The sequence below is a fragment of the Psittacula echo genome, assembly GCF_963264785.1.
Source record: "Psittacula echo genome assembly, chromosome: 8".
Lineage (NCBI taxonomy): Eukaryota > Metazoa > Chordata > Aves > Psittaciformes > Psittacidae > Psittacula > Psittacula echo.
The window spans coordinates 7,041,347-7,065,770 of NC_137744.1; the positions used below are offsets into that span (position 1 = coordinate 7,041,347).

General features: G+C 43.6%; 2 protein-coding genes across 6 annotated transcripts in view; one reads left to right on the forward strand and one right to left on the reverse strand.

The window, feature by feature from the left end:
* Positions 1-24,424, reverse strand: part of AMMECR1 (AMMECR nuclear protein 1) — a gene marked incomplete at its 5' end in the record, with an annotated part of 101,324 nt that overhangs the window by 61,164 nt on the left and 15,736 nt on the right. The window contains one exon of the mRNA XM_080624611.1: positions 13,865-14,396. Coding sequence (XP_080480737.1) covers positions 13,865-14,396 — 532 coding nt within the window. The remainder of the gene's footprint in view (positions 1-13,864; positions 14,397-24,424) is intronic.
* The window catches only part of PAK3 (p21 (RAC1) activated kinase 3), a 247,338-nt gene continuing 237,351 nt past the window's right edge, over positions 14,438-24,424 (forward strand). For 3 of the 5 annotated variants that reach the window (XM_080624610.1, XM_080624606.1, XM_080624609.1), the window contains exons 1-3: positions 14,759-14,804; positions 15,019-15,176; positions 23,243-23,292. The gene's annotated coding sequence lies outside the window, so the exon portion shown is untranslated. Of the gene's footprint in view, positions 14,504-14,665; positions 14,805-15,018; positions 15,177-23,242; positions 23,293-24,424 lie in introns of those variants that run through there. The other 2 variants (XM_080624605.1, XM_080624607.1) reach the window with 2 other exon arrangements.

The window sequence follows — 24,424 nt, forward strand, 5'->3', positions numbered from 1 at the left end:
TTCGAGGCAGAGGAATTCAATAATTGTCTTATTCATTGACCAGACTCCAGGTTGCAACTCTTGCACATCAGACCTGACAGCTTGAGGTTGGCTGGAGGTTGGTTTTCTTTCAGTAACCTATTCTACTGAGAGCTGAAGCATGGATTTACGTATCTGACTGTGCTCAGGTACAGGAACCGGTACAGCACCCACCCCATCAACAGCACACAGCTCTGTGCCAGACCATACACATGAAGAGGAGATGGCATGTTCCACCTCAGCGGTTCACCTCATGGTATGAGGCCAAACTCTTCTTTGACCATCATTCCAGTTGTATTTCCTTAGAGGCTGCCGCTCCCTCAACTGCATCCAAGCCCAAAACACAGGTAATAGTGGTCATCCTTCAGCGGATGGGGGAAACCTCAGCTGAGGTGAGGGCAAACAGGACAACCACCATTTCAAAACACTGATAACCAATAAACATTATCCGCTGTGGGAGCAACAGTCACCTACTAGTTCACTTTACTGTGAACCCCATCAAACCCCAGCTTTGCTTAAGATGTTGTTTGCACCCCACAAGTTCGAACCCTATCAATTTGAAGTCTTCTACCATCTCGGAGTAAACATGACGCCCCGGCTTCCCCAGATACCTCAAGGTGAGCCTGGCATTTTCAGCCCCCTGTTACTCCCCTTCACAGAAGCTGTGCTTCTAAGCTGCCCCATTTCTTTGCTGTCATGAATGGCTGTGCAAATCAAAATCCACCTTGTCAGCTGGCTGAAGGCAAGTAGCAAAGTCTCCAGTATCGCTAGTTCAAAAACAATTACTGCTTAACAAATACTTTGTTTGCCAACTGAACTGCAGCTTCCTTGGGCTTGATTCTGGCACCCCTTTTTATTAACAGCAAAGATCCTGCGTTCAGAAAAGTGATATCCCCATTTCCTGTTCAATAGAACCATTACTGAGGCATGTTTCAGCTCCAGTTCAGTGAAAACTTATACACTTAACAGTCTGCAAATTCATCACCTCCACAGAGCTCTGGTACTGACCGCTGTTTGCCTTTGTTCATCTCTACCTTGACAAAGACATAAAGCTTACTCAAGGCAAAAGCAGGGTGGAAAGAACAGTAAGTTTCTCCGCAAAGCAAAACAGTTTATTAGAAAACAAACCCCACTTACCAAGTAATTCTGCTGGAGTGAGACAGGTCAGAGAGAGCCAGCAGTTACCTCTGAACCCACACCAAAACAAATCATCTGCTTAAAGCTAAGTTATTCCACTTTCTATCAGAAGCTGCCTCCAGAGAGTTCATCTCTCAGTCTTTAGAGATATTAAACCTCATCTATCATCACTCTTCTCCAATAATAATCTTTCCTTTAAAGAACACAAAAAAGCACCAGTGTCACAGTGTAAAAGACCTATCCCCATATTTAGACACAGAAACTATTAGTGACAGCACTGAACTTCTTTGTCAGAAGTATCTGTGGATCGTTACTACCTACCAAGAGGACAACAATTTACCAATGGCTGCAAGTGTCAAAAAGAGATGAATTTTTAAGGTAGAAATAAACTGTCAGTAATAGGATATAGAGAAGACCTGCTTTGTGACAACAGCCTGGTAACTGGGGAGTTTCAATGGAAAAACTCATGTTTTCATTCTTGAAAACTTCATCACCAGTTTCCTCAATTTAGAATATATTACCAAAGCAGAAGTCACTAAGGGACCAAGATTATTGCCATCCATCAGTCCCATTCACAGGGGGACCATGAGAAGGAAAAAACCCACACTGATGCCTAAACCCCAAATCAACTCAAACTCAGAGAGAATGAGGGGCTTTTTAAACTATCAAATCTACTAAGCTCACTACTAAAGGCAATGCACCATCTACTTCTTATCATAGACTGATGAAGATCTGTCTGAACTGTTTGGATTCCTGCCCCCACTAATCCTGTTAAAGGTTACTATAAAGCCATACTGCTCCAGCAAGTAGAAACCTTATACTCTAAACCTAAAACCTATTCCCTGACATTTTATATCCTTTTGTTCTTCTGGCAGTACTGGCATCTGGTTTAAACTGTTAATTTCTGTACCTTTTCTATTTTTACTGATAACTCCTCTTTGAAATAGCCATCTGCCCTTTACATATCTATAGCATAACAAAGGCTAAGAAACAGGTGGCAGTCAATACTGGAAAAACCACTAAGGAGAGAAACAAACTCCTGACTTAGAGAATCAGGTTTTATTTACTCCTTAAGTACATGAAGCTGCTCTATATTAGTTTTCATCCCATTTCTAACAGTTTAGCCCCTAACGTATTGCACTCATGCCTGTTCAGCATTCTGACCCTCCTCCCAGCATTGTCTCATTAAAATGTCACTAAAATCTACCCACTGCTGGTGGGGTGGGGTGGGTGGAGTGTCAGGCAGAATTACTGATAAAAGACATCACTTCTGGCTCAAGCCATCCCAAACAGCAAGTTGCTGAGGACTAGAAAAATATTCAGGGAAGTATCATTATACGGTCACTGCTTGCACCTTTCCCTGCCACCCACCTTCTCTTTCTGCTCATCTCCACTTTTCAACACTCAGCAAAACAAGGAATCTGGCTCTAAGAGGGCAGTAAATGGGTGACCATACACCCTCCTCCCAGTTCTGAAGTGTTCATACAAGAATGGTGTTCATGTAACCAGGACAAACAGGATGCTTAGAGCAGAAACAATTATACAGTATGATTTTGGAAAGTCTTGTCTTTGACTTGTGCTAGCAGACTTAAAGCTGTCTAAATCATTCTCAGAGAAAGGATTCAGTGAACAGTAGCCTAGAAATACAAAGGAGGATACCGTGACTAAGAGCACCCAAATAGAGAAAACTATTCCCCCCCCAAAATAAATTCATTGAAAATAGTGACTTATTTGAGAAGCAACAACAGCCTTTGAAGGATTCGAGCTAACATGAATACAACCATGATTCATTTCAGATATAATGGATAACAGTTAAAAAAATAAGTGTATGCTTCCAAGTTGCCAATTTAGGCAAAAACACCCTGAGCCGAGTCTGGAGAGCTTCCAATCAAGGGAAAGAACAATCACAACAATAGCCAAGTTCTCTCACTACTAACTTAAAGTGGGTTGAGGCACCTTGTTTTTTTGATCAAGAACACAAGGTAGAGAGCATGAGGGTCTCATTCAGGTTTGTCCACAACCACCACATGGTCAGGAACAAAAGGCAAGTCTTCCAAACCTCACTGCAGTGATTTATCCATCAAGTCACACTTGCCTCCTCTAAATAACTTGCATACAGCAAAGTCGGACAGAACCTGTAAAGCCATAGAAACACTCTGAGGTCCAATGGCCAATCAATGTTCTTATGGAAGATTATCTTTTTCTTTGTAGACTACCCAATCACTTAAAACCAAAGAGAGGCCTTAGCTGTGGAACCATCTGCAGACTGCTGATCTCTCTGCAATGGCCTCCTCCATGAAATTTCTGGCATCTCCAAACACCCAACCTTTCGTATCAAAAGGTCAGACACCACTCTGGACTCCTCTAGTTTTCTCTTCCACAGCTACTTCCATTAAACATTCGACATAAAATGACAGCCAAGATAGTATGCTTATGTTGCCAGCTTTAGGATGAATGTCTGTGAGCCACACATTTACATGACTACTGCTCAGAGGAAGAGTAAATATCTCACATCTTCAATTTGTAGCATATGGACTTCTAAGATGAAACCATATTTAAGCACATCTCAATGGCTTAGCACTTTTCCTGGAGGAAAAAAAAAAGAAACCCAACAACCAAGAACATTTTTTTAACCAAGACAAAATTTCAATGACTACTTCAGAAACACTCAGACCCATAGCCCCAGATTTCCATTTATGAGCTCTGACAGTCTCCAACAGGCTGCAAAAACTTACAGAAACCATACAAGGAGCCATTCAGGAACAGCCCACTCATACAGCAGGGACAAAAGTTTCTTATTTCCAATCACTTAACATAAACCGCACTGTAGCAGCAGAGTGCTCATCCCTTCTTCTGTCTTCATCTATCCTGTCTCATGTAACTGTTTCAGCTTATGACAAGTAAGACCCATCTGCTGCTGAGCATCTCTTGACACATTTAAAGAGGAAGAAGACACACTTAATTTAGAAGAACGGTATAGAGCAGTGGGCAGTCTGAGGAGGTTATTCCAAGCCACTCACATTAGATATGTAAAAGAACTTAACACCTTGAAATCCTCAAAAATTAAAAAGGAAATAAAAAAGCTGGCACCAAATAACCTGAACTCCACATTCTTCTAACACAGGCTTTGTATGCTTCCAAAAAGAGGCACTACTGGGAGCTACTTTTCGCAGTGGCTTACATTTCTGTGTCAGAAAGCCCAAGCTGTCTGAGCACTGCAAACTGCAATAAGTCACCCTGTATTCTATTTATCCCTCCTTCTAACCCTTTATTTTTAAGGCTTGGTTTTATCCAGCATTCCTTCCAAATGAACAGCACCAGTCTTTACCTTCTTTCAACTTTTATTCCCAGCACTTCACAGATATTATGGCGGCAAGTATCCCACATGGGATTTTACCACCTGCCTCTTTACTATCTGTTTACTTTCCAGTTCCAGTTGAACTGAACCAGCGCCAGAATTTCACATTCTATCACCATGTTAATAGGGATTAGTTTTAATATTCCATTTCCATTTGGTTCTTCAAAGCTTGGATAACCACTTGCACAACACTGTGCCAAAAGAACCTGCTTTCTATCACTTGGCTTGCAGTTTTTCATCTGGGCCAGCAGCTTGCTGAAGTTCTTCTCATGTGTAAAGGATACATCATTTGCAATTACTCACCTCCCTTCAGGCACTGCAGCAGCCTTTGAAGAGGGCTTCTTTCCCCAGTGCTCCTTTTTCAACCATCTCCTCAGTCTCCACTACTCTCTCTGCAGAAAGATTACTCAGAGGAAGGCCGGTGCAACACTCTCCTGACTGGCATTCACTGCCTCCTCCATGTGGCAGTCAAAGTACTGAGGACCAGAAATTAGGTTTTTTTAGTCCTTATAAAGCTTACAAGGAACCTCTACCTACACATCACCTTCCCCAGAAGTCAGTTTTTTAGCACCTTTACTTACACAGAAAAGAACTGCTTTGCAACTCCTTACTCACTGGCAGCTGAACTTATCCTTGTGCTCACTTACTGGGTAAGAAAAATGGTGTGCACCCAATTCCTACATTCTTACAGTCACCTAGAAAAAGGGCTGGATGCCACCACATTTACTTAGTTGACCCACATGGCTGCCCATCAGTGGAAAACTGCATGCTTTTTTCCCACCTTTCCCAATACACCTAAACCTCATGAACTCTGGAGCTTCATTGTTGTGGTTTAAGCCCAGCCAGTAACTCAGAACCACAGGACATTCATCCACACAATCCGTATGTCTGTGCAAAATGCTACATGGAAAACAAGGAAAGTGATTTAACTCTCTGGAAAGGATGAAGCAAAAATAATTCTCATGCTGATTAGAAGAGGATTATGGCAAGGATCCTTCCCTCCTTTCTCTTCTGTTTCAAACACAGACTCAAGTGCCACCCAGTAAAGCAGGCAGTGTTGCAGGTGCTGCAACTCATCATGTGCCAGCCAAGCCTGGAAAGGGCACATCTTTGCTGGCAAAGGGCAAAGGATAAGTTACAGGATACATACGTCTATGGCTCATATATTACAAACGCCACAGCCACAGGCAGGACCTTGCCAAAAATGCCACAAAGTTCAAGCTCATGGGAAGAAGAGCATAAAATAAGATTTTCTATGGCATTAAGGATTATGAGCATTCACTCCCTGTAGCAGGCACAAGTGCTCTGGGAAGACGTATAGATCTCTATATGGCTGCTGTCCCAGTGACCTTGCCACAACTCAGCGGAGCTGCTCTGCATTCCATAAGATGTCATTCTCATGAAATAAGCACTTTAAAACACTGGCTGCAAGTACTCTATGTGGCAAAGCAATATCCATGTACTCACAAGAAGCCCTGCCTTCCAGGAAGCCATCAAAGCCCTGTCAGATCACCCAAAGTTAAAGCATATCCTATAAGGCACAGAAACTTGTGTGTTACAATGCCACAGCAAAATAAGTGCACTTAGGGGAACAGCAGGGGTGAAGAGAGGTGACAAATCCAACAACGACCTAGTCAAACAAATGCTTATGGCCCATGGAGCAGGGGGGTATCGCACTTAGCAAATGAAGCCCTTTACACTGATCCCTTTTGCCAAGACCCCAGCTATTAAAATGAAGGGCTTTTTAAAAGGTCATACAAGTAGCCTAGGAAAGATGCCTACTCTTGTTTACACAGCTGGACTGGAAACAGCACAGCTTTTGGTCAGTCAGCATATACCAGTAAGGAAATCGAGATACTGTATCAATCCAAGTTCAAATTATTAACTATGTGCTATCTGAATGCAGCACTAGGACTCACTCAACAGCTACCTTCCATTTTACAGCTATTGCACTCCCTACCATGCTTTGTTATCACAGAGATGGTTTTGAGCATGTGTGAATTAACTGCAGCAGAGCTGCCCCGTCTGGTTATTTAAATGCAAAGTCTGTAATGCTAAACCCAGTACCAATATAATACCCCACTCGGTAGGAGCATAAACATCATAAAAAGGTCAAGCATTTTCATAATGCTTTGCTAATGAGGGTCAGGGCCTGACTGGACTTGTTTTGGCCTCCAGCCTAGCAACAGTTTCTGTATTGGCCAAACTCTGACGAGTCTGCTATTATTTCTAGATCATTTGCATCTCTCCTGCCTTCCATAGAGACTTAGCACAGAAACCACCAGTCAGACAGTTGCTGTGTTAGCACACTAGCACGTGTGCTTCTGAAGACAATCATTTGATGCTATGGAAAACCTGCAGTTAACTATAAACAAGTACTTAAGGTGAAGATAAGACAGCTTGGCATACTGAGCTTGCTCCATTCATTACGGCATGAGTCTTGAGAGAAATAAACCACGGACTAAATATATTTCATTCATTGACTGGTCACAGCCTGGATCTGTAAACTGAGCAAGCCAGTCTTCCAAACTTTCATTTCCTGGTTATCTCTTAATTGTCAACAACAGCAACTACTCTCTCTCTATCTGGAGCTGAGCAGTTAACAGATGTTTAGGGCTTTATAACAGAACTGTTTCTGTATTTTTAGACAAAATCTACTTGTTTTTTAACAAATACGACAAAAAAAAAAAAAAGCCAACATTAGATTTCTCTTGGTTTAGTATTCAATATTAGATAACATTACAATTATAACGGTGTCATGAGAAACAACACATTTAACTCACAGCCAGATGTACATATGAAGCAAGCCAAATCCAGACTCAAGATCTTCCTTGCAGGCAGACAGGTTACACAAGGACATGTAATGTTAACAGCAATGTCAATTTCAATTTGCAAAATCCATGGAAATCTTTATCAGGAAGTTATCTTCAGCACAACACAGAGTAAAACAAAACATGATGAAAGACAGGAAGGTAACTAAACCAAAAAGAGGCAATAAAAATGAATGACCAGACTGATGGCACAGGTGGCTCCTCACCTCTCCTCACCCCATCGTGAGAACAATTAACTGCTGGAACATGAGTACTGCAGTGAATCAGAGCATTTATTGTGACTTTATGGTGAGTGCTTTTAACTGAAGAAGGAAAGCCAGGGTCCATCCTTAATACTGTCTGTGATGCCATCTCCTGTACTAATAGAAACAACCTCACTTGGACATAAGAACAGCTCACTACAATGAGCTTATGAAGGAAAAAAGCCCTCAAATTATAGCAAACCTAATCTGGAGATTATCATAGCAGTATTTTCTCCATTCACCAACCATACCAGAAGTTGAACCTACTGTCAAAGGAAAGTTCTTTCTGAAGCCATGCAGCTCTATCCCTTTTCCTCCTCCACTGTACCAAGATGCATTCACCAGTCCTGCTGTTAGAGAGGCTGGGAATTCCCTGCTGAGTGCTGCCAGCACCAGCCAAAATACACATCTTCTACGGCACTGGATTTTATAAGAAGTCTACTGCAGAATGCCACTCAAGAGATCCACCACTTCATATTCCAACATTTAATACCCAAGAGTAAAGACTGTGCTAAGTCAGAATACTGAAGCTTATGCAAAACCACACAACACACGTATAGAAACCAGAATGAAGTCAGGCAGACACACAGACATGAGAGAACATTTCCCTGTGTGCCTATTTGTTGCTGTGGTTTTTGTTCTGTAACTGGTGCTGATCCTTAGCCATGACCAAGCAATCATTAGAGCTGTTGTGTAATGGTAGAGTGTGACAATAAATACAAGTTATTGCAGTCTGCCACACAACAGCGTAAGTCTCCACCGCCACACAAGCAAGTCCTTCTGACAGCAGGATTAGCCATGTCAACAGGTACAGCTGAACACTGAGTCGGGGCTGCGGAGGAAGAATGTTGGGGTTTTAAGACAATATGAAATTCATTCCTTGGTAAGCTTCCAGGCAGCATTCCACAAAAACGCTTGCAAAGAACCGCACACCAAGGCAAGCGAAGAGTCAGGTACAAGGCTCCAACTTTAAACATTGCGATAAGCTGTAGAGACTAAAACAGGAAGTCAGGCTGCAGCCAAGAAACAAGAAATTGAGAAAAGCATGTAATCCTATCAACTTGCAAGCCATAACATTTTTATTTACATGTATGTGTAAGCATATGTACACACCTACAGACAAGCCTAATTCTTCAATGCCTCAAAACAAAGCATCAGACAGTAACGTAACATTTTGGGGGGAAAAAAGGTCAGCTTTGGGACTGTGCAGGAAGATCTAAAACTATTTCCATCCAAATTACTGCCAAATCATATCTACTAGTGCCAACATAGTTTCAAGGCATGGTAACTAAAGCATACAATTGGATGGCCAATAACAAACCATTTCTCCACTACAGGGTGAAGTTACACTCATGCTGAGCAGGATGACAAGTTTGGTTGAGCGTGTGAAATGAATGGGCACAAGGTTAGCTAACTCCACATTCCTAAACTGTATTGAATTTAAATGTCTCCAACCTTCACTAGTGAGTAATTAAGGTAGTGTAGTACTGCCACCCCATACCCTTCTAGAACAGGCAAACTGACAGACTTTAGACCTGAAAACACAATGAAATACAAAGGTCAGGCATATCAACACCAGAGCATATCTGTATCTCTATCCTGCAGCCAAATGGAAATACTGCTGCAAAATCCTGTGAGTCATCAATGAAGAAAGGAACTGATGGATTTCTAAGCTAAGACTCTAGGTCAAGACTGCATATAACCTAGCAAGTGTTTTAATCCAGAGGCCTGCAATCACATAAGATAGTCACGCTTCCTGTTGCAAAGAATGTGGCTGCCAGCAACACCTCTAGGGCTGGAGCCTCCAGGGCTGGCAGCCTGCACAGGCACAACAGGTCTGATGCTTCCCTAAAGCACCAGGTCCATCACAGGCACACAGATGAGCTACAAACCATACAATGCCTCTGGCGCAGTCCACCCGCCCTGCCAGATGAGGAGGATATGAGCAAGCCATCATCTAGGCATTTGATGCAAGGCACCCGTGGTAAACATCTTTCCCAAGAGCTCATCAGCCAGATGGGAAGCAAGGCACAAGCCACACCAGCCATTCCAGCTGCAAAATCTTCTTGGTTACCATGTACCAGATTAGAGGAGCAGAACAGGCAATTCCCATTATAAATTGTGTCAAGTATGGGTGATGACCAATAAAATAATACTGTTTGCTAGCAGGCAACCTTCAGGAAGGGACTGTAAGAAGCAAACAACAGGCAAATGAGTTAACCTGCTGGACTGCCCTACAAACATGTCAACATTAAGCAGGCAGGCCTGAGGCAGACACTACAGGATTAACAACTCAGAAGAGTGATTTCTGTGTGTCAAGGGAAGTCTTTACAGTGAACAGAGATGTGAGAGATGTGAGAAAAAAGTCCTCCTCACCCACAAAGCACAGCTTCAGCTGCACTCTTCGATCCTTACCCTTCCCATCCTCTCACAACCTTCTTGCACATGCTTGCACTTCCAGTCAAAACACTTTCCTACTAGAAGAAAAACAGTAGTGAGCAACATGAAACTTGAGTCTTTTCACATGGGTGGGCTGTGGAAGTGGGAAACTTCCACAGTGGAAGGCAGGACATGGTATTGTTTCCAGCGATCACAGAGGCACAAGGGTGTGTTGCACAAGACCATAACAGAAAAGAACTAAAGGGATGCGAGTTATTTGTCAGAAAGGTAAGAAACACAGGAAGAAAACCTGCTCAGTTTTCCTCCTCCCTAGATGAGTGGGGTAAAAATGTTTTCACAACTCTTCCTGCATCCCCTTCCAATTTATTCCTATTGCCATCTCTGAAAAAGCTGCTTTTCACCAACTGCAGTGTTCCATAACTTTCATCAAACAGTGCTTCAAGAGCAGTGTCCAAATGACACTTTCTATAAAGACAATTTTTGTCTGGGGCAGCAATTTTCAAACTCTGAATCAGCATCCACACCTCCAGGGTCATTTTTACATTCCTTCCACACCTATAGTTTGAGAGCCACCACAATGGCAGAAGCAAGGGGAAAGCACAAGCTCTGCAGAACACACCCTGTGAAGAAGGGAAGGGGTGGCTTAGAGAGCAAAGCAAAGTCAAGTGAAGTTATACATAGAAAAAAGCTCTTCAGTGAAGACAGTGATAGAATGAAATGTTAGCAGATCAGTGGAAGCCTGTGGCTGGAAGGATTTGCTGAGCCTAGTCCCACCAAGACACTGCTGGGCAGATTCACTATCTTCCAGCTAATTTCTTTTGACTCCTTGAGTCACTCTCCCCAACCCAACAGCTCCCCAGCAGTACCCTCACCCAACATCCCATATGCTGTGCTTCAGGAACTACAGTCAGGGATATGATAAGCCAGCTATTTCATCCATGTATGGGCTCTGCTAGAGTCCAAAACCCACACCCTTTCAAAACAGGCATTTCCTCTCATTCCTAGTAACTGCTCCAAATTTCCATCCCTCTGAGCCCTGCCATGGCCCTCATATCGGCATCAAAAAGTTACCAAAATCCAGAGGTGTCACAAGCAGGTTTTGTTCAAAAGACAACGCATCAGAACCCCCTGTCCAAGTGATTCAGCCACCTGCCTGTCTTTGATCATGCTCAGCTTCATTGTTCAAGGACCTGCAAGGAACATGAGTCACGCCTGTGTGAGGATACCTGCTTCCAGGCCTTTCATCCTCCCTGTAATTAAGGTAATTTTAAAAACCATTTCTAGAATTCACATACAATCTCTTATTTTAGACTACTACTCCTGGAGCAGGGATTTCAGCCTATGGACAAAACCTCCAAAAGCATTCCAGGCAGAAAACTGCACCATACACTCATTGGAAAATGCCAGTTCTCATTCAGGTTTTCTTGCTGTACAGGGTAAAGCTCAGCTTCAAAGACAACATCACATCTTTGTGAGCCAGTTATCGACAAGACTGCCTGTGAATCTTTTGAATGCTGGAAGTCCTGCTGCCTCTGAGCAGTGCGATTCACTCACCAACCAACCTCGAATTTTACATGCGATACTGAGCAACTTCTTCAAAGTTGCTTCCCCAACTGCACAAACATAATCAGCTCACAAGGCTGCTGAAAGCAGCAGTTCTGCCATCTGTCTGCTTATTCCCACCGCACACTTGTGCGGGCACAAGTATTTGTGAAGCCATGTAACGATCCAGAGGGAATGAGAAAACTAACCAGGGGAAAAAATAAAACCATGATTAGCTCATTTCTCAATCTGTACAACTGTGCATGCTGCACGAGAATCGCAAGAAGCAGAAATATCACTGATTTTATTAATGGTGGTGCCATTTTCAGCAGTCCATTGACACAGCAACTAAATCTGAGAAACACTTCAGCACATGTGCGAATTTTAGAAAAGTAGAAATAATTGTACTTGATTCACTATTGTGTTCTTGTCAAAGTAGGGAGTGGAAGGAGAAAGGTGAAGCAATCTCCTGGTTACTGAGAGGAATCAAAGTTCTTACTGGAAAAGATTTCAGTGGCGAGATCTTCACCCCGTCTCAGTTTCCTCCACTTACAGAACACAGAAGGTAGCAGTACAGTACAGTAAAAAGACATAATAACAACCAGGTGATACTGTAACAGAGAATTCAACTCTCTTACAGCAATGAAAGAGTGAAACGGTACAAAGCTGACACTGTAACCTATAGCTCTGGGATTGAGAACACACACAGGACAACGCAAAGCAAAATGGCTACTCAGAGCAGCAGCTCCTGAGCAACTGGTATCCACAAAAGAACAGACAGGGATCTGCAGAAGACCTGGGGAAGGAAACTCACAGTGGAGCCTCCCTGCCCTCCTTTCATTATTGGTACTCTGATGGAATCACACAGGGGTTATGAAGAACATACAAGGAAGACTTGATGGAGTGGCAGGTTAAAGTAGGAATCCACAGAGCTGGGTTGTCATGACAGCAGTTGAAAGTATGCAAGAGATGTATAGATCCTGGGTGTTAGAACAGCACGGACTCCAAATAAGATCTTTAATACATTATTTTAAACACTAAGAAGCATACACCACATGTCACTAATGAAACACAGGCTGCATGATAACCATTTGCATTGGTGCATGAGGGAGGAGGACATACACTAACTTGTGTTCATTAAGCACAGGTTCTCTCAGATTTAACAGTGATGCTGTACATAAGAGGAAACAAGTGACATGCACTCTGGTGGACCAACACACTCGAGTCTCAGCTGAAGCTTGGAAACTCACCACATAAGCTCTATCCCATTTCAAAGCAAAGCAAAAGAGCGAAAACTTAATTTCAACAACCTCTTACATTAACTGTGCATTCAAACAGCCTTGGAGAATGCAGCAACTCGGTAACTCATCCCAACTGAGGAAGTAACTTCCTGTCAGAGAGAAGTTACTCCCTGTAGTGTCTGAGATCTTATGTGCAGCAGCACCCCCGGATCCCCGGGGCAGGCAGGCTGCAGGTGCTGACATGCTGGACAACACTGTCCTGGCGGGTCACTTTCAAAGGCAGAAGGACAGGGGTTCAAGATGAACACCAAACGAGAGCGGCCAGGGACAGGAATAGAGCAAGCCCTTGGAGGACACTCTTGCAAGGAGGTGAAGGAGGATGGGAGTAACAGGTGTTTATGTGATCTGCTCCAAACTCTGGGAGTTTGACGTGGTGGATTACTGAGGGATGTCTAACGCTGTGTGATCTACAGGGCTGTCACAAGGCAAGGACTCCGCACAGTCTGAGACCAAAGTAGCGTTACGAGTGCCTGGCACGGGGAACCTACTGGTACACCAGTGCTCGCAAAGCCGGCAGGTCTCCCACGCTGGGCACTCCCCATCCGGCACTGGGGAAGCAGAGGCCCGCACTCACGCGAACATACGGGCAGAGAAAGGGTCCCACTAAGGACCGCTAGTGAAATGAGCACGGACGGGAGAGGGCACTGACCGCGGGGCGCTGCGGGAAGCTCCCTCGGTCGGAGGTCGCCTCGAAGCCAGGGGAGCACAGATCCGGCACCGCACAAAGGCGAGAGGCTCGGAGCGGAGCGCTGAGAAGCTAGCACTGCCCGACACGGCCGGAGGGGTCGGGGAACAGCGGGTCCCCTTGGGCGGCCCGGCAGGGGTTAACGGTGCGACCGGCCATGGGGGGCGCGCCGCCGGGAGCGGGAGGGCAGCGAGGCCCCCGCGGAGAACGGCCGGCGCCCGCACGGCCACGGGGCGGGGGCGCCCGCGGGCCAGGCGAGGACAGGGGCCGGGCGGGCGCGCACGAGGCGCCCACGAGGGAGGGCGGGCGGGCGGGCGGTCGGCGGCGGGCCGGTGCACGGCGATACTCACTAGGGGTCGTTGGTGAAGCGGGGGCTCCGCGGGGGCTGGTAGCCGTACAGGTGACAGTAGAGCACATCGAAGCAGAAGCAGCACATCTCGGCCGACACCACCATCTTCCTGCAGCCGGGCCCGCCGGAGCCGGCGCCGGGGGAGGAGAGCAGCGAGGAGGCCGGCGGGGACAGGCCGGCGGGGCCCCCGCCGCAGCTGGGCGGCAGCGGCGGGGAAAGGGCGCAGCCGGCGGCGCCCCCCGCCAGCCCCCCGAGGCCGTTGAGACGGGGACCCCCTGGCGGGGGCAACGCCCCCGGCTCGCCCCCCGCCGCCGCCGCCCCTCCGCAGTGGGAGCCGCTGCCGCCGCCTCCCGGGCCGGCCGAGCCCGAGGGAGGGGAACTGGAGAGTTTCTGCTTCTTCACCCCGCAGCAACCCGCCGCCATCTTGGAGCCGTCTCCCCCCACGCAGCGCTTCCGACCCATGGCGGGGGGGCCGGCCGACCGGCCGGGGGACGTGCGGCGGCCCGCTCCGCCTCCTGCCGGGCCCGCTCCGCCTGCAACGGGGAGGGGGCGGGAAAGGGGGAAGAATGAATGAGGAGCAGAAGGGAAAGGAAGATGGGGGGGTGGGAAGAGACAGAGAGAGCTGCGTTAGAGCGACCCGGTGAGTGGTCCTGGCCGGCGGGCCCGGGGTAGAGGGGAGCGCGGCCCGCAGGTGTGGCGGCCGGGCGGCGTTTCTCCTCCCCTCCACACACCGAGCCACCCCTTCTCGCCTTCCCACCACCCCCCGCCCCCCCCCCGGTGCTTGTTCTCCTCCTTCTGCCGGGGATGTGGAGCAACTGCACCCCGCGTGCTGGAAAATAGATAAATAAACTGAAAATAACCCCCCAGACCCGGCTTGCGGGAACCGCGCGGCAGAGGCAGAGCCCTGGAGGTGGTTAAAAACACCCCGCTAAATAATGCAGGTGACCTGAGATGCCTTCCTCTTGGGAAGAGAAGGGAGGGGGAGGGAAAGCGAAGCAAGGGGCTGTGTTGGTGCCGGCAGGCTGGAAGAGTGCTTGGATGCACCTATTAAATCTATTATTAAACGTGCAGTCCTGATGGCTAAACGCCACGGGCTTTAGGTGTATATATATGTATATAGACACATACATATATATATATGTTTTTTAATTACAGCATTAGCAATTACTTCACATCCAGTAAGTAGTGGATCAAGAGCGTAGGCCCTTGGCCTCAGGGCAAGCAGCCGTGACCCTGTGAGACCACAGCGCCAGGTGTCTGCAGCTTCCTCATGACGAGACCTCGAGGGAAGGGAAGTCCAGAGGGAAAAGGATGTGAGTTCTGCAGTGCTTCAGACAGTTAAAATGCAGCTCAGCAAGCTGTAGGGGTAGGAGGGGAAATGTGGTTTATATTAGCCTCACGTGTAGATGTGTCTGAATTCATGGAGAGACTTGCAAACGGCCATAAAGTACTTCAAAAGCTGTGTGTATGTATATTTAGAAAACAGCACCTCAGCCGTCAGTGTTATGCAGCCGTCTCTGGCATGGGGTGTAACAGCTGCTTAACATGGAGCAGCAACACTGCAATATCAGGGAACACCAGGGAGTGAGGGTTGCCGCATGGGGTTAAAATAATATTGCAGCTTTAGAGACACAGGCAGTCATTGTCCAGGCTAAAATGCAGTCTACAGAAAGTTTTCACAGTTGCAAGCTATTTTGAGACTCTGTTTGACGTTTCTTGTTGGAAATGTTTTCTCCAGCATCTTCATGGTCTTAATTTTGTCTGAATACTGAATTACTGTGGATTTGAAGAGAAAATGGCCGGTTCCTAGGAGCTCTACTATTAATGGGTTAAAAAACCCTCTGAGGGTTTCTGTCCAAATACTGGCCTAAAATTCTCTTGATTTGACTGTGAATCACAGCCTGAGCTGAAACAGCTGCAGGGAATAATAGCAAACAGAAAGGAGAAGAATTAGATGGTGTAAAGCAGTCTTTTCCATTTTAAAATGTAATGTTTATGTTTGGAGCTGGAGAATACTTGAGAAGGGAACCCAGTTCCCCTCTCTGAAACAACTTTCAAGTTCCTTTCAAAACAAAGGCAGTGTTTTCCACATAGGGATTCATTTGTTTAAAATCAGTTAGCAGTGACACCTTCTGTTGCTTTTGGGAAAACAGTTTCTCCAGGTATTGAATTCTGCCTTTTTCTCAGGTTTTTACCATCCTACATTACTTAACACTCACATTTATCAAAATATCAAGTAATTGTGAAAGCTGTGAGGCATTCACAAATACCGATTGTTCACTCTACTGGGATAGGTACTTGTGGGGTTCAGTGCAAGTCTCAGGGCTAGGACTGATGTCCTTACACGGTATCAAGACTATTGGTAGTGCACAGCGATCACTTGTTGATTAAGGATTGTATTGCAGTGGTTCCTGAATGAAAGGGTAAATTGAATACATCACTTATTCATTAAAAACACTTTTTCTCCCTCTGCAGATGATCTTTGCTATATCTGCTTATAGTTGTGCTCCTACTTTATGTATTGTACGTTACACTGTACATTACGTTATTGCAATGTAACGTATACCAAGTCTCTCTTTTGTAGAGACAGCAACAAATACAAGAACACAACTGTGGAAATCATTGTTTCATGGAATCAGGAAGACACAATTGTATTATCAAATCTTTTTGTCCGTAGTGGGGAGAGCTGCAGGCTTGCAAAACATTTTTTACAGCTCAATGGAAAATTTCCATTGATATTATTCTTTGGACAAGATGGCTTCAGTTAAGGGCAACATCTGTTCCACTGGCCCTTTGCTGCAGTTAAGTCTAGGGACCTTTACATTTCTTATTACAAGGAACCCCGAATGTGTTCTGTTCCTTCATGTATATAGTACTATATTTTGTGAACTTAAACAGATTTTCTCCTGTTGGCTGATGACTGTGCTGTGCCTCATATGCAGTCAAATGTACTGAGTGAACTCAGTATAAAACCAGACTCACAGCAGTACCAACATAGTCAGTATGGTAGTCCAATTAGATCAGTTTAATTTAGGTATGATGTAGCTCTGCTTTATGATTCCAGCTGTTTAGCATTATTGCTCACCTCATGTTCTAAAGCCCCAGTGATTTTAGGATCATCATTTGTTACAAGTGAGAGATTGAAATTAATTTCTTAATTAAAAATCACAACCCATGATTCTTATAAAGAGCTGTTAGAGAAATGGTGATAAGAAAAATGGAATTCTTTGCAGAAAGATGTTCCTTAGTGATCCAAAGCTGCTCTGAAGGGTTGTCCTTCAACAAAACAGCAGAATGGCTCCTGTCTGAGGGAAATGCTAACCTAACAGATATGATCCAATTCCTTTTGAATCCGAGGTGACACTTGTGCTGCCTGTAGTAGAAGTCAGTTTGTTCTCAAGTAGGCCAAAATATGATTTATGCTCTCAGTATCTTACAATCTAATTACAAGACAAGAACCAGGAAACAATGAGCCAAAATTGGGCTGCATGGGTAAGCAGGAGTGATATAATCCTTGCCTTATTAGCATCAACTCTTTTAATAGGCACTGTGACAGGTGAGGGATTTAAAAGGCTACTTAAAATAGCACGTTTAGGCTGTGGTTCCATGTGTATTTCTGCAGTAGTAGTAATGTTGGTTTAAGCAGCTCTCCCTCAGCTAATTGTTCTCTTTCCTGTCCCACCCATTCTGTTGCATTCATGCAGCTGTTTGTGCAGATGTGAGGCAGAAAATCAAGCTGAAAAACAATTATTATTTTCCCTTAATTATTTTTCAGCCAAATTAGTTCTCCAGTCTGGTTCATCAGAAAAAAAATCTGTGTTGGTCTGTTGAAGTGGCCGTACAAAATTGAGAATTTATAGCCCTGGGCTGCTTAGACAGTACTGGTGAAAAATGAGAAGAAGTAGCCTAAGTGGCATTGCATGTATTTGTGGGGGAACTGTCAGAAATCACAGAAGTGTTTGAATTTTAAACAATAGGTGAGGAAAGCCAGTTGAGGAAATATATGAAAGACAAAGGCTGCATAAGGGGCCTTGAAGTAGTTAATGCTTGAGACTGTGGAAAAGTCAGAGCTGGGGAGTGAAAGGGGAAACAAAGCTCTCTTTTCAAAATCTATCATTTTCCACTTTCTTGGAACTAAAGGAAACATTATACCACAGTTAATTCTGTAAAAACCAAACTCCAAAAATTGAGCAGTGTAACCAGCTAGCATCTCTATGGAGTTGTTGGTTATTACTCTAGTTAGTTATTAGTCTAGAGAAGAGTCTGTACTTATATCTCCCCGAATTCAACGGTTAAATTCTATCTTTGTGTCTTCCCATCATAATGATCTTTTTTGGACAAGCTTGCCATTAAACTGGAAGATTTACAGGCTGAGAATTCCTTTGGTCTGAGGAGTTTCCCCCCGTTGTGGAGACAGTCTAGACAACTCTTCCCTTGCTCTGCAGCCTACAAGGCTTTATGGATGTAGCTGGAAAGAAAGTGGGTTTGCCTGCGTTACTTTCTCCCATTATTCCCAAACTGCTCTATCACATTCTTGAGGCTCATGTGAGTTTTCCTCAGTATATTCTGCTTAGACAGAATAGTTGCTGTTCTTCAGTGTGCTCCCTTTCTCGGCTGTCCCCAGGAGAAATTAGATGCAGCTCTGAATCTAGGCCAGAAAGTGTGCACAAAATCCAATAAAGTTAATGAAAGTTAACTTGCACATGTCTGAGAACAGTAATTGTTCCTACCAGTTAGAGGCCATATCCTGCTATTGTTCCATATATCAAACCCCTATTGAAGTCTCTTCTAAAAAATCTTGTACAAAAAGCCATCTCAGGATGTGATACCAGCCAGCAGACAAAAGGTCTTCACATGTTGTGTAGCTGGAATCCTGGCCCCGTTTCATATTTTGCGCTATGTTACAATTTCACCATACTGTGAATCCAGTCTGTGTTATTTTAAAATTAACATTGTTTTGCAGACATTTTTCACTCTTAGGCAAATTTAGGGGTTGGTCCTGTTAAACCATCTGTGCATGGAGCTTACTCTGCAAAACTGGACATCAGTTAGTTAAAAAGCACCACAACAAAACACCCCAAAGGGGTAACGGGTTCAAACTGAAACAGGGGAAGTTTAGATTGGATATAAGGAAGAAATTCTTTACTGTGAGGGTGGTGAGGCACTGGAATGGGTTGCCCAGGGAGGTTGTGAATGCTCCATCTCTGGTGGTGTTCAAGGCCAGGTTGGATGAGGCCTTGGGTGGCATGGTTTAGCGTGAGGTGTCCCTGCCCATGGCAGGGGAGTTGGAAGTGGATGATCTTAAGGTCCTTTCCATCCCTAACTATTTTATGATTCTATGATAAACAACTCTTCCCCCCGAAAAACAAGCAAAAGAAAACCAACAAACCACCATGTGCTCTAAAATGTTATCTGTTGAACTAAATACCTAGGACTGGACAGTTTTCTAACTAGAGACAGAAACATTAAATCTGTCAATGGAGTTAGTAAAGTTATTTAATTAAAAACCTGAGGATCGAAGTACCTTCAATAAATGATGGTGAGACGAGGAGTAGCTTTTTAATGGAATTCTTTTCACTTAATTCTTTGAGCTGGAATGTTCCTCAAATGTTAATGTTAATGCAATATCCTCCCCTTTGGGATGTATTTTTCCATTGTCCAGTGATAATAGAAGATGTAGCTTACAGAGCTATATTCTTGGTGTAAATTCACCATGGTTTCATTTGAGGTCAGTGGAGCTACAGTGATTTATGCTAGCTGATACATTAATAATAAGCCTTAGGACATATTTTTTGACATGGCTGTTTGTAGTTCTCCTTCACAAAATGTTTTCCACTCCTGTAGAGCAGCCATATATATTAATAGCACATCTCATTTCTGAGGAGGCTGAAGTGCTAGCTTTGAGATGTTGAAATCAATAAATATAGGACCGTATGTAGGTGTCTTTATCCAGTGCAGTCACACAGCCACCCCTAATGACACCTAGCAACAATCTGGTAGGACACAATGATTGAGGTGTATTAGGGAAAATGTAAGCATTAATATTCAATGAATGAGTAAATGAGGAGGCTGGAATTGCAATTGCTGGGAATTAAAATCTAATCAGGACACCATGACTCCATGCCTGTTTGTGTCGAAGAATTGCATGAGATCTTTAACCATCCCACGTGGTCAGCATTTGATTCTATAGCTCATCTAAACCCACCAAAATGAAACTTTCGTATCAGTTTAGTTAATGCAAGGAGTAGAAATTCCAGAAGAGGGGAATATTAGCAACATTTGCTGATTGTTAACAATGGTAATGGGTTAGGATGAAAGAAATGCGCCCACATAAGGAAGGTGATGGGCATATATGCTGATCTTATTTTTGATGTAAGAGTTTTGAGGTTTTGGATGTTATTTCATCCGAAATTATTTAGTGTATTCTGGCCGCTGCTTTTGCTCTGGTTTTGCACATATTATCTAGTTTTTGGTCTGAAGGATCTCCACCTCCATTCCTCTAATGATCATTTCTTAGCTTAGGTTCATGCTCACTTGCTCTGGTATTGTACACAGCTCAGATAGCATCGAAGCTGGAGCTGAAGAGAAATGAGCGATACTGTTCTTTTCTCCAAAGACTAAAGAACTTTTTTTCTTCTTTAATCTTTGTGAACAGCGAAAAACGAGTGAATCCTTCTGCTTGCCCTTTCCTATTCTCGCTTCTATAAAAGAAGCTGTTAAGCTTAATATAGCCAAGAACCGCTTCTGCTGTTTCAGGTGGGAACATCTAATCACTTATATTGGATAGTTTTAGTCACACCTCTTGAAACCTTTTGGCTAGTGTTTTGAAAGAATGTTCATTAGCTGCAGAAGACTACTGTAGCTTATAAAAATATGCATGTCAGTTGTGTTTCTCCTTCTTCAAAACTGCAATATACTAGTATTTATTGAATGTATTTTTGTCCTTTTTCCCTAAAAGTGTTAGCATTTTTTATAGTCAATGCCTAAATTACTTAACCTTGTCTCTTCCAGTGTTTCTGCTCTGTCCACATCACCCTGACTGTCATGTTGATCCTTTCTGTGACTAGTTTTATAAAGTCACCATTTACATCACTTTGGTGCACTTATCTTCCTCGGAAAGAAAAACCTGACAAATGCCAGTGTTTTGCCGTAAAGGTGCTGGTGCTCCAATGCTATCAACCTGTAACTGCTAAAAGCATGAAATACGTTGTCTTGAAGAGCCTGGAGATATAAATAGAATGTTAGTTAATAGCAGATGTTAGTTACCCTTTGTGGCAAAAAGCCAGCAGGGCTCCAGCAAAAGCTTTCTCATGGCAGCTGTTACTTTCATCATTGGCAATGTGTGAGTGCAGCCCCAGTGAAGCTGAGCCTGACGGCACTCTGGGGTCACCCCTCATCCTCACCTCTCTCTGGTTTTTACATGTTCAGTCCTGCAGGTAGCGAAAGCCAAACAGCTCAAGTGCAGCTCATCCATAATTCTGCCTTGGATCCTTGAGGCTTCAGAAGAGACTGGCAAGCCTGAGCTCCAAGTCCTGCAAGCCTCTGAATAAAATGGAATCTGTGGGAACTGATAGCATTCTGTAGAATCATAGAATCAGCCAGGTTGGAAAAGACCTTTTAGGATCATCAGGTCCAACCATTACCCCAGCACTGCCAAGGCCACCACTGAACAATGTCACTAAGGGCCCCATCTACACTGGTTTTGAACACCTCCAGGGACAGTGATTCCACCACTGCCCTGGGCAGTCTGTTCCAATGCCTGAGCACCCTCTATGTGGTCTAAAGAAATCTTTCTATATTTTCTTTTCAAAAGAAATCTTTCCTAATATCCAATCTAAACCTCCCCTTGAGGCCATTACCTCTTCTCCTGTCAATTGTTACTTGTACCTCACTTATGCATAGTTAGTCACTTATTCGTTAGCTTTATTGCTTTATTTCTGTAGATATCATGCTCTCCAGCATATTATTTTCTGACATACTTTCTATTGCACAAGTTAAGTCTCCTTTCAGACATGTATAAATCAAGTTAGTCCAATGAAGTCAATAGAATTTCACCATTACAGAATGATGAGTTCAAAATCAGGCCTTTTAAACCTGTAGGTTCCCTTATAAATTGATGAATGATTTGTCTGTTCCTAGGTCTCCTGAGCTGCCCTGTGCTTTTAAAGAAAGTGGTATTTATACCACATTTATACCATATATATATATATGTCCATGCACACACAAATTCCATTAAATAACACTCTGTGTCTTCTTATTGTTAACTACCCAATTTGTTTCTCTCTCTAGAGAATGGCCTTTAGGCTGCCTGCTGGTAGTGATAACTTTTTGTCATAGCTGTTTAATGTATATAATAAACACGTTATGTTCATTTGGAATAAAAAGCAGCTGATAAGCATGCAAGCTTCAACCAAGTTTCATGCAGGTTTTGGCACAGCAGTGTTAGTCCTCTTGTGCACTCTTCCTTTCATTCATCCTTTCTGCTGTTCCTAACACATCTGAGCATTGGTTTGCATGCTTGTTTTTCTCAATGATTTCGGTATGGTTAATATTCTAGTAACCCACTGACTGCCAGAGATTGCACAGAGATGCCATGTTTTGATTTCAACACCGTACACTTGGTTTGAGGAAATTACCATTTCCATGCAGAATAAAGTAACTGAGGTAATCCTTAACACCAAAATCATATTCTTCTCTTACTTAAACTGAAAAAAATAAAGAGCTCACGTGCTTGTGTATTTTAAAGTAAAACTATAAATACATTAATCTTTTGGTTCCAATTACAAATAGGATTCTGTATTTGTTACCATCTCCCTTGCAAATGTATCTTCATAATAATTCATTCATTTTTGCAAGGGCATCTAATGACAGGAAAGGGGGAATGGCTTTAAACTGACAGAGGGGAGATTGAGATGAGGCATTACGAAAAAATCCTTCCCTGTGAGGGTGCTGAGGCGCTGGCACAGGGTGCCCAGAGAAGCTGTGGCTGCTCCATCCCTGGCAGTGTTCAAGGCCAGGTTGGACGGGGCTTGGAGCAAGCTGCTCCAGTGGAAGGCATCCCTGCCTGTGGCAGGGGTTGGAACTGGATGAGCTTTAAGGTCCCTTCCAACCCAAAACCATTCTAGGATTTCAAGATTGAGGAGTCACTGCAGCATACTTGAGGAGAAGCCTAGCAGGGCATGTCAGAGCTAAGGAACTGTCACTGAAATATTTCAGGGCTATCATTTCATGGACTAAGTCCTTACAGCCAACATGCAGTTTAGAGTAGGGATTTAGAAGAAAATTGAAAATAATTCCATGAAACACCCGTTTAACTCTGAAAAAGTGAAGTCTGAATTCTCTGTTTTTCCTCTTGCTTAGTTTGTGTTTGTTTTCACAGGTCAAAGTCCCGCTGTCCAGTGTCATCGCATTCAAATCCTGCAGTGATGTGTAAGTATCTCACCTCTAAATTTTCTATTGCAATAGAACAGCTGTGTGAAAACTGTTGTGAATACCTCGTGAATACTAAAAATGTGTCTTTTGCTGAACTAGCATTAGGCATTATATACTGGGGTGCAGTTTGTCTTATGTTAAACGTGTGTAGTTCAAGCATGTATGCTTATAGTATAATACATTTACATTTTTAAATAGCTCATGATAATCTGGTTTGTTGCATTTTAAATGAAAGCCTCACAGCTTGTCACATTTACTTCTGTTTCTAAAGGTACACTTCCTTTAAACCTAATTTTTTACCTGGTTAAATCAGAACTGAAAGTTAATGAAGAAAAATACTACATTTGCCCTTTGATGAACAATTACCCAGCGTTACATGTTCAGAGTAATAAATGGATAGCGTTTTATTTTATGAGTCCACTAACTAATAGTGAATTAGAATAAAACTCCTGTGGGAACACATTTGACATTCACATGAATAACAGATGAGTTCATTATGATCCCCTGCTTATAAAAAGAATGGCAAATGAATTCATAATTATTAAGCATTTAAAAATAACACATTCCCCCAAAAGATACAATTCCGCCTTAAATACCCGTCTGTAAGTTCAGCTGCAGGGCTTTGAAGAACCTGAAATGAAATGGTAGCACAGCATATAGCTGAATGGCAGACTGATTATTTGGTCATTTGCCTCATTCTTTAACTGCTTGGTAGCCAAAATAATGAAGATTCATATTCTATTTAATGTATTTGTATTAATTCTGAAATGTTTAGATTAATCTTGCTTCCAAAGCAGAGAGTACAGATTAGATATATGATGCATGAAAGGATTATGCTGGGTCTGTGTATAAAGAGGAGGATTACAGCACATATGGCTACTGACATAGACTCATGCTCTAAGTGCCTGTGGGCATCTCATTTGAAACATATATTAGAGTTGGATTCTGTAGGGTTTTTTTGTGGATGGATATCTGGTTGTATATATGACAAATAGCATGCAGGACAGTTATTTTGCTAGAAGTGCCATTCTCAGATCCTTGCCAAGCTGTCACATTAGCATACTGCTCACAGCCTGGCAGGAGACAGCTCCTATGTGAATTGTAACCTCTGCCCTGTGGTGACACTAAG